The sequence below is a fragment of the Pelecanus crispus genome, chromosome 13 (assembly GCF_030463565.1).
Source record: "Pelecanus crispus isolate bPelCri1 chromosome 13, bPelCri1.pri, whole genome shotgun sequence".
Lineage (NCBI taxonomy): Eukaryota > Metazoa > Chordata > Aves > Pelecaniformes > Pelecanidae > Pelecanus > Pelecanus crispus.
The window spans coordinates 6,498,160-6,510,757 of NC_134655.1; the positions used below are offsets into that span (position 1 = coordinate 6,498,160).

General features: G+C 40.2%; 1 protein-coding gene across 2 annotated transcripts in view; it reads left to right on the forward strand.

Annotated features, from left to right (window-relative positions):
* Nucleotides 1-12,598, forward strand: part of TENM1 (teneurin transmembrane protein 1) — a 252,595-nt gene that overhangs the window by 175,930 nt on the left and 64,067 nt on the right. For both annotated transcript variants that reach the window (XM_075720809.1, XM_075720810.1), the window contains 3 exons: nt 1,644-1,905; nt 4,584-4,851; nt 10,402-10,545. In XM_075720809.1, coding sequence (XP_075576924.1) covers nt 1,644-1,905; nt 4,584-4,851; nt 10,402-10,545 — 674 coding nt within the window. The remainder of the gene's footprint in view (nt 1-1,643; nt 1,906-4,583; nt 4,852-10,401; nt 10,546-12,598) is intronic.

Below are 12,598 nucleotides of genomic sequence, written 5' to 3' on the forward strand. Positions count from 1 at the left end.
GAGGATGGCATCTGGCCCTCTGCTCTGGGAGCACATTTAGTTAGAGCTGTCTGTGGTAAAGGGACCAAAGAAGAAAGAGAAGAATTAAAAACCTGAACAGCAACAAGATTACAGTGGCACTCAAACACCTGAAGTCAAAATGTGACAGTACTGCTGTAATAGCACCTTATTGACATTTGAATATTTTCACTAGTCAGGTGTACCAGAGAATTCCCTGTCTTCCCTTTTTTGTTTCTGTTGTTAACAGTGAATCTTCCAAGTAGTTTATTGAGGTGTCAGTGAGGTTAACTCCTTCAGTTGATCACCTGAGCCACACAAGTAAAAGTGAGGGCAAACTCTTTCCAGAGCCAAAATGGTTAAATTGCAGTTCCACAACCAGTTCTGAACAATGCTGGCTTCCCTCTCTTCCCCAGCCTTGTAGAGCTGAGTTCAGTTCTCGAAGAGAGATGAAGTTCCTATATATCCTATACTGCACTCCAGGGTTGGCCGTCCATTTACAATAGGGTCGTGATTTGCTCCTGAACTTGAATTAAGCTGCTAAGTTTAAGACTTCATGTTCCTTGGCTGTGTTGTGAATGACGAGAAATCAGAAGCTATCTTCCAAGAGGGAAAGAGTATAATTTGTCACTGTTTCCACAATTATTTTTGTTTGGCTTTGTCAATTTTTAAAAGTAAGGAGCATGCATATTTATTTTACCTTAGTTTATTGACTTTCAAATCGCACTACTGAAAGTTAGCAATTATCATTTCCTCTTTACACTAGCCTGGATAAAGTTGTTGCATTAAAATATGCTACCTGTATTTCACTGTGAATGTAATCGGTGTCATTTGGGAAATGTGATGAGATATGCATAATTAAGTCTGACTTCTTATCACAGTTTGTTACCATCAAAAGCCTCCATAATAGATGCATTCAGTAATACAGAGAGTGAAGTACCTATTTACATATTACCTTGTGTCGCCTGACTATGGATGTCAGAAACTCAGGAAATTGAGACTCTGTACATTGTGCCTTCTCTGTCCCACTGTTTTGCAGCCCAGATATGCCACAGTTCTTCACAATAGCTCCCAGAGGATCACCTGCCTTATGTACAAGGCTGATTCAGTTCTCAGTGCGATTAATTGGCATCTTTCCCAAAAATTTCATATCCTGCACAGAGGGGTCTCCTGCTCGGTGTACTCAACCATTTCCTCCTACTATTTTTAGAAAAAGGGATAAGGATATGGTAGTAGAAAAAAGGTCTAACAGCTTTAAGACTTCTTATTCTGCATGCTGTACCTGCATACATTATGAGTAGCATCCCTTTTCTGGGCTAGGAATTTCTTTTCATATAAAGCAAAGTAACTGGGCCAACACTCTTGTTACAGATGACTCATTAGTGTCAATTCTAGTTGATAAACGGAGGGGAGATAGGCCAAGTAACAGTGAAGTACTGTACCTTGCTATCGATGCATAGCACAGAGAAGTAAAGCTTCTTCATGAATACCAAGGTGACGCCAGGAAGGTATACTTGAATAATTTCACATAGTAAATTAAGGGCTGTAATGAGCAACATAAAGTTTTTGTTTGTGAGGCATTGAAAGTTGTGGCAATATGATCATAAAACGAAAAGAAACAAAGCATTTTGTTTTCTCTTTTCCAGTTTTGACCTTGTGGCTGTTGGAGGCATCTCTGTCACTCTAGTGTTTGACAGATCACCTTTCATATCTGAAAAAAGGACACTTTGGTTGCCTTGGAATAGATTTATCATCGTAGACAAAGTTGTAATGCAAAGAACAGAATCGGACACACCATCTTGTGACATCAGTAGTTTTATCAGTCCAAATCCAATTGTACTCCCGTCACCCCTGACAGCATTTGGAGGGTCCTGTCCCGAAAGAGGAACTGTTATTCCAGAGCTACAGGTAGTGAAAATGCTTCAAAATTAACAATTTGTTCAGTTGCAGAACAAGTTCTAGACAATTTTAGAAGATAATACCAAATAGTGAGCAATTAACTGCTGTGATGTTATTCACTTTTCAGAATGACACCAATGCATCTCTCTCTCGTACTGTCTTACGAGGTGCTTTTCTCTTTCTTTCTTTCTTTCTTTATTTTTTGTTAATATTTTAAGGTGCTTTATTTCTTACCTCCAAGTAGAAGAAAGTGGGGAGTCCTAACATGATTTATTATTGAAATCCTGATTTATTTATAGTGATGCACAAACCCATTCCTAGGTTACAGCTAAGCAGTACAACTTTTCTATACATCAATGTGAGACATGACCCAAGATGCTTTGAAGACTCCTAGGGATGTTTCATCTGTTCACATTTTCTAGTTCTTTACCATGGCATCTGCAGTTATATTTTAGCTCCTTGGTTTTTATTACTTTCTTTCCGAGGTAGAGCAATTTTGACATGATCTTTAGGATTGTTTTTATTTAAATGTCTTTTTTCTTGACACTCCCTTAAGTGTTTAGAAGCAATTTCTAATTAACCTTTTATTTAACTGTTCTTGTATTTGGGACTTAAAAGAGGCTGTACGAGTCAAACACCCAACAAAATACAACTACTCACGTTTCAGATCATGCTAACCCCCGTAATTTTTAGTATGTTGTTTGAGCAGTTAGAGTTCAAGCAATAAGACCTCTTCTGGGTTCTCTTTTAATTTCACTGAGCAAGCCTGGAAGATAATTTGGAGGCTACTCATAGACATGAATATTTCCAACCTTTTCTCTTTTTCTCATAAAAGTGTTGCTACTGATTAAAGGCCTTTAGACTACATGTGAGAGTCCTCTGATTGAACTCAATTACGTCTAAACATCTCCATAACTATTAAAAACATTATCGTGTTTCAGCCAGTTGATGGTCATAGTGTTGCTTCACAGTACTAAGTGAAACTAATGAACATAAATTAAGAATAACTGATGCACACTAGTAAGAAAAAATTGGGTCACATTACTCCACCTGAGGTATTCCTGGGTCATCTTTAAACAGCGAGGTACCCAAAGAGGCAGTCTACTCAGAGAGAGACTGCCCCCAGTCCTTTTTTTTTGTCATTGGAGGGGCCTTAGAGTGTTAAGTTTCATTGTACTGTACTGGGAGATGAACAAAAAGTAACCCAGACTAATAGGAGAAGGAGATATATTAGCATGTATTAATGCATGAATATTTCTTCCTGCTTTTCTATTAAAAAATGAGAAGAGATGTCAGATGCATGACAGAGGGGGCAGCTGGGATGTCAGCAGGAAAGAAGGGGAACACTGCAAATCAGGAACAATAAAGGGAGCAGGATTTCCCTGGCAGCGCTACATTTCATATGTCGAAACGACAAGTGCTGGCAGGCCTCCAGCTGTACTGCAGCAATCCGGTGACAGTGATACTGTTGCAGTGTGTAAATAAAATTGTTTTGAAAGTGAAGTAATCTATTGTTAAACAAGAAAAATTTAAAAACTGGGGAATATAAACGAAACAGTTTGTATTTTTCCAAGCTCGACAAATTTAGTATTGTGACAGGTCGGCTTGTTATTACGGAAATACACTAAAATCATTAACCTTATTAAGCACAGTCTAGTCTTCAGAGGCTTCTGAGTGACTGCGGTGGCATCCTCCAAGAAGCTGCTCTCTTCTCTTGCCTGCTCTTCCTCACAGTCTGTCCCAGAAGAGCTTCTTTCTCTCAGGAGATCACAAGAGCTAAATCCCTTTTTGTAGCTCCAAGGCCCACATCATTCAAAAGGTCAAGGCCAAATTTCTTTTTTTCCCCTCACAAGCTCGCAGACTTTGCGGTCCTTCTGGTTGCTGAGGGCTTATCTTCGTTGCAGCCAGGAATTGATACTACCCCATAGTGGGCATATCCAAGCCAGCTTTAATCCAAGTGATTCAGACAGCGGCACTGACAGCAGTGCCATGGGATTTGAACTCTCTTGCACACCCTAGGGACCTACCTGTTAGCTAGATGACTCTGACGCCCAGACGCTTTCATCTTCGCTGCCGTGTGTCCCCAGCTAGCTCGTTAGGTTTCTCATGCTGTGCTTTCGTATGCCATGCCCCTTCTTGCTGAAGCTTAGCCTTACTGCAAGCACTTCTGCACAGAAGATGGTTTAGCAGGAAGGTTCGTTTTCTTTCTCAGGTCTCCCCAAGTCAGAGTTATTACCTCCAAAGCGGGATAGTATCTTCAAATCGTAATGTAATATATAAAGTGTGTGCGTATTTTAAAAAAGTTTTTAATTGTATTATGGTTAAGAACACTCGTTAAGCAAACCAACTAATAAAGCCTAGGTAAAGCTGTGGAGCTCCTGTGTATGAATATGTCCACACAGAGAGCGTTTGCTCCTCAGTAGATAAGAGGAGAGCGTTAGAGGAAGAGGCTCTTAATCAAAATAGCCAGACCACCATCCCGTAAGTCAACAAAGCAGTTTGCGGTGTTGGACATTTTGTAATACGCCTGGCTACTGCATTGCTGAAATAAACACAGAAGACATCAGTGTTTTAAGTGGCACTGGTGTTCACATCATGATTGTGAAATGTAAAATAGGCATCCGCTGTTATTATTTTAATTTTGTATTTTTCTTGGCTATAGATATAATGATGTGTTTTTTTCCAAGGTGGTCCAGGAAGAAATCCCAATTCCTTCAAGTTTTGTGAAGCTGAGTTATCTCAGCAGTCGAACACCAGGGTATAAAACTTTGCTGCGCATTATTTTGACACACACAACCATCCCTTCTGGAATGACAAAAGTCCATCTGATAGTTGCTGTTGAAGGACGTCTGCTTCAGAAATGGTTTCCTGCTGCGGCCAATTTGGTCTACACCTTTGCCTGGAATAAGACAGATATATATGGACAGAAGGTTTCTGGTCTGGCCGAGGCGATGGGTATGTAGAATTACCTTGATGCAAGCAGAAATGCTTACACACATCAAACCAGGACAATACGGCTTATAAATTTTGTTGCTGCACTTACATTCTTTTAAATCAAATGCCTCTTTAGCTAAAGTGACTCGTATGATTTCGTAAGAACATTTATTTTCTTGTTCTTCCAATGTCATCTTTCTAATTTAATCAATTTGAAAATCCCCTTTTCCCTCGGAGAATGGTTATGTACTAACGGCATTATATTCAGCTGTCTTTGATTTTGAATGTTACTTTGAATATGACCTTTGGTGTGTCATTGTTTCTGTCATTTTTTGGCTGTGACATTTAAAGTGTCATTTCCACTTAGGGTTTACAAAATTCTAACTTTTAGGCATCCTTTCGTACTATATTTCACGTCCCCAACAGTTAAAACTTCTTGAATTGTTTAAAGATGTTTATACGAAAATCATCATGTTTCATAGGCTTTCTTTACCAAGCAGCACAGCTATTCTGAGGATTGCTACCGAAGAAGTGCTGTCTGTGCAAACACATTTTATTTAGCCAGATTCGGTTTTTAAAAGGCTTGCTTTTTTTTTTAATTTAATTTGGGGTTATGTTCCTTAATGGACTAATCTTATAGATACTTTCCATTAAGATTATTTACCTTACCAGCAAAGCTTAGTATTGTGAACAAGCCGTATTCACTTCCTTAGCAGGTTTGTTTTGCTTTTTAAGTCAGGGGAATTATAGCAGGCTATAAAACAAGAATAGCAAGGGATACATGGAGCCATCTACCCTTGCAAGGAATATGCCTTGTTCCGTATACGAAAATGCTGTTCTGAGGGGCAGCCAGAAGCTCTCTTCAGGACCTGCTGTGTTGTCCATACAGGCAGTGTGCCTGCAAAAATTGGCCTGTGCAAAGCCAAACGGTGCCGTCCAGGCTGTGCAAGCCCTGCAACTCCCAGAGCATCTAGTGCGTGACTGTGTCATCACGTGCTCCCGGCCAGGTAGTCCGTGAGGCAGCTGTGTGGAGAGGCGATGGGAGAAAGGAGGATTATAGCACTTTCCTAGTCATTTGTACTTAGAGAATGATGTAGACATAGCCACTGGTGTCCACAAAGGGTTATGAGACCAAAATATGGAGTATGGTTTACATCATGTGATGCCCAGAGGAGTATATCAGAAAACAAGGAGCTTACCCTAGGGCTGTGGTCCCACAGTCTACTTCAACAGATACAGCTACAGGCTGCTGCCAGAAGGGACATTCCCACGTTCTCTCCTTGCCCCTGGGCCGCCACTCGCATCCATTTGATCATGAAATGAACCAGATCAGGAACAAATTCAGCTGAAAACTGAAGCAACCAGAAAATAAGTGATAAATGTTCAGCTTCATTGGTTTCCTGATCTGCTATGAATGCTGGTGCAGAAGCACAGGTCTTCTCATTCCAGCTGTAGCTCACACATTACATTGGCCTAGTGATCAAAACTCCACCCACCCTGAGTTCAAGGTGTCCTGAATTGCTGCGTCGCCATACCTGCATCTGATCTACCGCATCTGGCTCACATCTGCAGAAGGGTGGACAACTTTTCAAAGGGGTCAGTCAGGTGCTGGCACTGACACCAGAGAGGGCTTTGAATGTCCCAGGTACGGCATGTGGTGGGGAGCAGGAGTGCCCTTTTCAGCCCATCTGTCTTATGAAACCTCCCTGTTAGGGGGCAAATCTAGCCCTAGCCCTAGCCCTAGCCCATTGCAGATACAGATTCCTGCTAGTGTTTTGCAGTGAGGTGAGGTATTAACTGGGTTGTTGGCTTCACTTACACCTATTTGTGCAAATCCTGGAATGAGAAAAAATTCCAGTGTGCCCTTTGGCACTTCCATGGGTGATCAGGCAGGACCAGATGGGTCACGGGTGCCACGTGGGGCTTTCCTCGGCACGGCTACACGCGCCCTGTGTTCAGAGTCTGCCACTGCATGGTAACACTAATGTGTTTGAGAGGGAACAGTTGAGCATGCCTGCTCCCTCTGCATCATTTAACAGTCTTCCGATGATTGTGATGTCCAGTACGTAGCTGGACTTTAGAACAATTTAAATCAAATACGTAACATCTTATGAAATGATACTGTAGTTACAGATTCCCAAATTAGAAGTAGATGAGTGTAGTATTTTTAAATATGAATAAAGCTTACGCAATAGTGCTGGATAACAACTTTTAAATTATTTAATTGGTGCTTAATTTTTTTTCTTTTCCTTAAAGTTTAGGTTAATTATGCTTCTTGCAAAATAGAAGCAAAAATTTTTATATTTTAAGTGCATTGTTAGCATGCTTTGTTAGATTCCAATAAAGCTTTATTTAATTTGACACACTGTAGTACTCAGGGACCTTTATCTGCATCCATTATATGAATTTTTGTCAAAATAATTTCCTCTGCCACTATATTACCAATATTTAATAATGCATTCTGTTCGGTTTTCATTTTAATTAAATTAAATTGCAGCAGGTTGAAGTCCTGGAACTCAGGAATATAACCATCTGCTTTTGGTTTTATAAATACTATAAACATCTTTATTTTTCTTCAGGGTTATTGACAGCAGTGATCACATAACCAGATACAGAAAAGACGACTTTCTGAGCATATTTTCACACACAAGTGGTTCTGTTTAAATTTGTTGGAGAAATGTTTGCTGGTGTTTGTCTAGTCCCCAAGTCCCTAACAAGAGGCCATTTTCTCTTCTCAGAGTAACAACTGAGATGATAAAGTAACATTTTTTTGTTCTGAATCAAAAAACATCCTGTGGATGTTGACACACAAAACCTTGGTGGTAAAGTCTATGTCCCCTTGTAATTTGACATAGGAAAAGGAAGGATTTCAGTAGAAACCTCAATAAACGCTCCTGTAGAACTTGCATCGTTCACAGCAGCATGAAGTGGTGTGCAAGGACTAACCCTTCTGGGTGTGAATATAAGCCAGCGCTCAAGGAGACTGGTCTTACGTCTTCTCTCTTTATTACTCTACTTGGTACTTTGGCTGAGTTCATTACATTCGTTGTTCAAAGAAGTAAGATGCTGCTAAGTACAAATATTTCAGGAGAGGTTGAAGTAGAGGTGACTGTCCTGTTTAATCATGTCTTTTATTTCTTACCTGTATTTTGGCAACAGCCCTTAAACTGCGATGTGCTGGCACTACTAACAAATTATTGTTCATTCTTCTAAATAGTTGTATGAAAAGAATAGATCTTTGGTACAGATGATTTCAGTAAATCTTCTGAAATCCATTTTGAGACTGCAAAGAACTGTACTTGCTGGCTTTTAGTGTCCAAAAAACAGTCACTACAGTTCTGCTTCATGCAATGAAATCTCAGTCACCTCAAAAAAGGGCTATAAATTAATTTGACCAGAAAATAACGCCCCACAACGAGGGTAAGCTGACTGAGATTGTCATTTCGCTTCCAAAATTACGTTTTGCAAAACCTGCTAGTAGCACAATACTTATTTTTCAAGTGGCACTGCAGTCATTTGGTTGACTGTACAATTGTTGTGCTTCGCCTTGATTACCTGGCGTGCAAAATGATTGATAGGGAATTTTCACGGGTGGTACATCAGTACCTCCAGCTAAATGTTTCAGGAGACCGTGCGTTAAGATTACGCAGATGTTACTTTTTGGAGCGTAGACTTCTTTCATAAATATGTGTAAGAGTACATAGAAACATGGTTGTAGACACACATGAAGTGAGCGTATGTCCACGTGTCTCTCACTGATGAGAAGGGACAAAAGGGCAGCTATGCGCAATAGCTGTGAGAGCAGGGAACGGTGAACTTTTTTGCGAAAGTGGATGATAACCTCTAGAGGATATTTGGCAGCTCAGAAAGATCAGCTATAGGCAGGGAATAGCAGACACTTTACAGTGTTAGCTACAGTGCTGGTAAACATGCCGCTGTGGATCCATTGGCGCAGGGTCTCAGATGGTGTAAATCGTTACCCCTCCCTTGACCCAGCTATCAGCGTGGTACCTTATAGCAGCTGACGAACTGTCCCCTGGGTCTGTAATGGTTCACTGAGCAAGGCTGAGTGACTTTGTTATAGGTCTTTACTCTTTTCAAGTATACACTTCTGACCCAGGATTGAATGTGTTAAGTGCACAAACGGAGTAAAGATGCTAATGTGTAGATGGCGAGTGTGAGGTTGCTTCATAGGAAAAATCCACCCTTTATCTTCTCTCTGCATTAACACCTAGGGAATAGCGTGTTCGGTTACTGAACCTTGGTGGCTCGGCCCAGCACAGGATGTGGCTGTTCTGGAAGAAGCAGCTCCATGCCCACAGTTGGGCACTCAGCCCAAGGAGTTGCCCAGAAGCATTGCTGATCCTGTAACCGAAAAATTGGACAGAGCAGCTGCTGGACCCTCAGACTGCAAGCTATAATGTTTGCAACATACAATATTTACAGTACTTAAGGAGACGTGATTTTTACACGTCAGAGTTTAGCTGCAAAAACAGGTTCTTTCTGCTAAAATGATGAAGCAGCTCTAAGTGAAGTCGCTGTAAGGAGCAGCTTTCAGTTTGCCATAAAACATTTATCTTACAAACAGCAATGCTCCCTGCTATAGCTGGTCAAAATATTTTGACTGCATCCAGTAATGGAATTTAGATGGTATTAAAACTATTTATGGTTGAAGTAAAATATACCTAAAGCTGCTTACTTAGAAAAAGTGAGAAGAAAACATTGAAACTGTCAGAAAACTGTGGGTGTAAATTTTTTTCTTTGTTTTGTATATTAAAATATTTTTAAAGACATTTTTACTTTGGAAAGGCTGAATTATCTCAATATTTCCTAGATAAATTTTGGAATTTGGTGTCAAAATAACATTCTTCCTTTATGAATGAGTTGCACTGAAATCTGAAAAGGTTAACTAGAGGAGATAAATAACTTTAAAAGAAAAAGTTGATATATTAGAGATACCAAAATTAAATTTTGAAGAGGTTTTTTTTTTATTATTATTTTACTGAAGTACTAAAAGGAAGGGTTTTTTTGCTCAAACGCACCCCCAAAAACCACCACCCTTAGGGAAATTCAAGATTTTCAGCAGGTATTTTGGCCAGCTGTAGAGGGGAGCCATGTGATGTGCAAGCCTGTTAAGATAAGAGTTTAATTCTAGAAATTTTCAGCAATCCATTTCTGCCTTAGTACAGTTTTTACAATTAGCAAACAAATTAAAACCAGGTTGTTTTAACATGAATTTTTTTCTATTTAAGCTGTTAGTTAGGTAATTAGCAGAAATGCAATAAACAATCAAGTCAGGAGTCACTGGAGGAGATTTATACTCTTAAGAAATCCATAACAGATACAACAGAAATTTTTCTGCTTTGAAACAGTAGTAACTATAGCTGTAATAACATACTAATCTCTTAAAACCCTTTTTAAAAAAAATACCATTCAACAATAGCAATCAGGCAGAGGAAAATTAGTGGCAGTATTACTTGACAGATGAATATCAAAACCTGGAATGAAAAATTACCTAGTAGCTCACAGAGGAAAAGGTAGACTGATAGAGCTTTAATTATTTGTTTGCAGTGTCGGTGGGATATGAATATGAAACATGTCCTGATTTTATTCTGTGGGAGAAGAGAACAGTAATCCTTCAAGGCTTTGAAATGGATGCTTCAAATCTGGGAGGCTGGTCTATAAACAAACACCATGTATTAAATCCACAGAGTGGTAAGTCCTTCCTTTATTAACTGGCCGTGCAGAAGAACAACACAAATTTTAAAGGAATTAATTGTTCAGATTTTAAGCGTTACGCTTCCTAATGTGTAATCCTTCTTGTTTGAACGTGCACCCTCATTTATCGAGACCTGAACTGTAAATGCCATCTGAAAGGATATTTTTAATGTTCTGGCTCCCAGGTATTAAACACTAATATCACTAACTCTTGTGATCGCTAACACATTCTGGTCATTTGGATGGAAAAAGGGCATACTAATTCAGGTTTGTTCTCACACTGTTGGTATAGAAGTACAACCTTGTAGGTCAGGTTATACTGTGTTGTATTCTCAGTGAAGTGTCCACGCCCCTAAGTCATCCTATGACTAGCATCAGTGAGTAGCATCACAGCACCAGGGAGACGAACCCTGCAGGAAGACAGACTGGCCGAGTGAGAGGTGGCATTTCCAAAACCAGGCTACCAGTCCGGTATGCAGATGCTTTTGTGGCTGCCCACCCTGTGGAGAAGCACAGGAAGTTACTCTTTAGGACAAGCAGTCCAGCACCTTTCAAAGCATTAGGGGGAAAAGAAAAAAAAAAAACTGTAAATGCTTTTGGTGTCCTAACATTAACCCTGCATAGAGAGTCTTCAAGCATGGAGACTTGAATCTGTTTTCTCATTGCTTTGCTTTATTCCTGGGGGTTCTTCTTTTCCTCCCTTATCATGTATAATCAGGAATTAGTGGGATTAAATTATTAAAACAATACTTGTAGATACATTATGGTAACTAGGAAAATAGAGTTTTGCCAAATAACAGATATCTCACTGTCCGGGGGAAGAGAAACTTGGGGTCAGATTTCAGCACTTCTAACTCAGCAGAGTACTGGATTCAGTAACAGTTCTCTCACTTTGCTCCAGCTCAGAGTCTGTCCACTAAAATCTATTTCCATCTGCAAACTTCTGTTAATGAAGATTCATGCACAGATGTATGGCTGTCAGGTTTTTACAAGTTCTGTTGTTGAGTGCGCAGCTACAGTATAAATTTTCCAAATACAAAAGGTCAGATTTAGTTTGTAAATTATCTGGATTTCTGTTTTGATTTAAAATAGTTTGACATTTTAAACAGCGGTTCTTTCATACCCTGTCTTATTGGTTTGTATAGATTGTCTCTTTTAAATGCCAGCTATTGACATTTAACACAAAGAGAAATCTGACCTCAGTCAGCTCAGCCCCCAGCTGTGAGCCCCATAGTCTAGTCCTTAGTGCCAATTTACCACTTGCATAGTTTAATTTCAAGACTAAATTGCTGGCAGTAACTCCAATTTATATGACTATCTGCTAACTGCAGTGGTTACTACTATAATTCACCCCATGCACAGGCACTAACATGTTCTGAGATTTTGTAAAGTATACAATTATAATTGGAGTGGGGCTAAATCATTGCTTTCCTGAGCACGGGGTATATGGTGACAAATTGCTTCCTGGCCCCGTCTCAGCTGTGAACGCCAGAGAGCACTGACCCGTCAGCCACACACCACCGCCTCCGAAATCGTCCAGGCCGTGCCCGCTACCCCAACCCAATGACAAGGATGGGGAATGCGCAGCTTCTGATACCTGCTCCTCTTCCTCGCGTGTTCCCGCTGTGCTGGGCATGATCAAGGCTGAAGTGAGGGGGAAGCTGCTGAACGTCTTTATCCATTTCTTAGAGAGACACAGTCTGGGGAGAGGAGGGCGTAAGCATGTCTGACTTGAAATCGGGGGGCTCTTCTCTTTGCAGTTTGCATGGGAGGGCATCTCCAGTGAGGGTGACAAAGCCCAGCCAGAGCTCAGTGATATCTCAGATGTTCCTTGTGATTATAATGGGCTTTGAGTGTGCACACCTGGCTCCTATAGAGGAAGGAGAGAAGCACTTAGGAGCAGAAAAAGAATTACTATACCATAGCTAGTGTGCAGCTAACAGAGCAGCCTGTAGGCTGGTATTAAAGCGACAAAACCAAATAATGAACTGTGCTAACCAAAAGGATAAAAATAACAAGTGTGCTTCTGGTCTTATCTAGAAACTAGTGA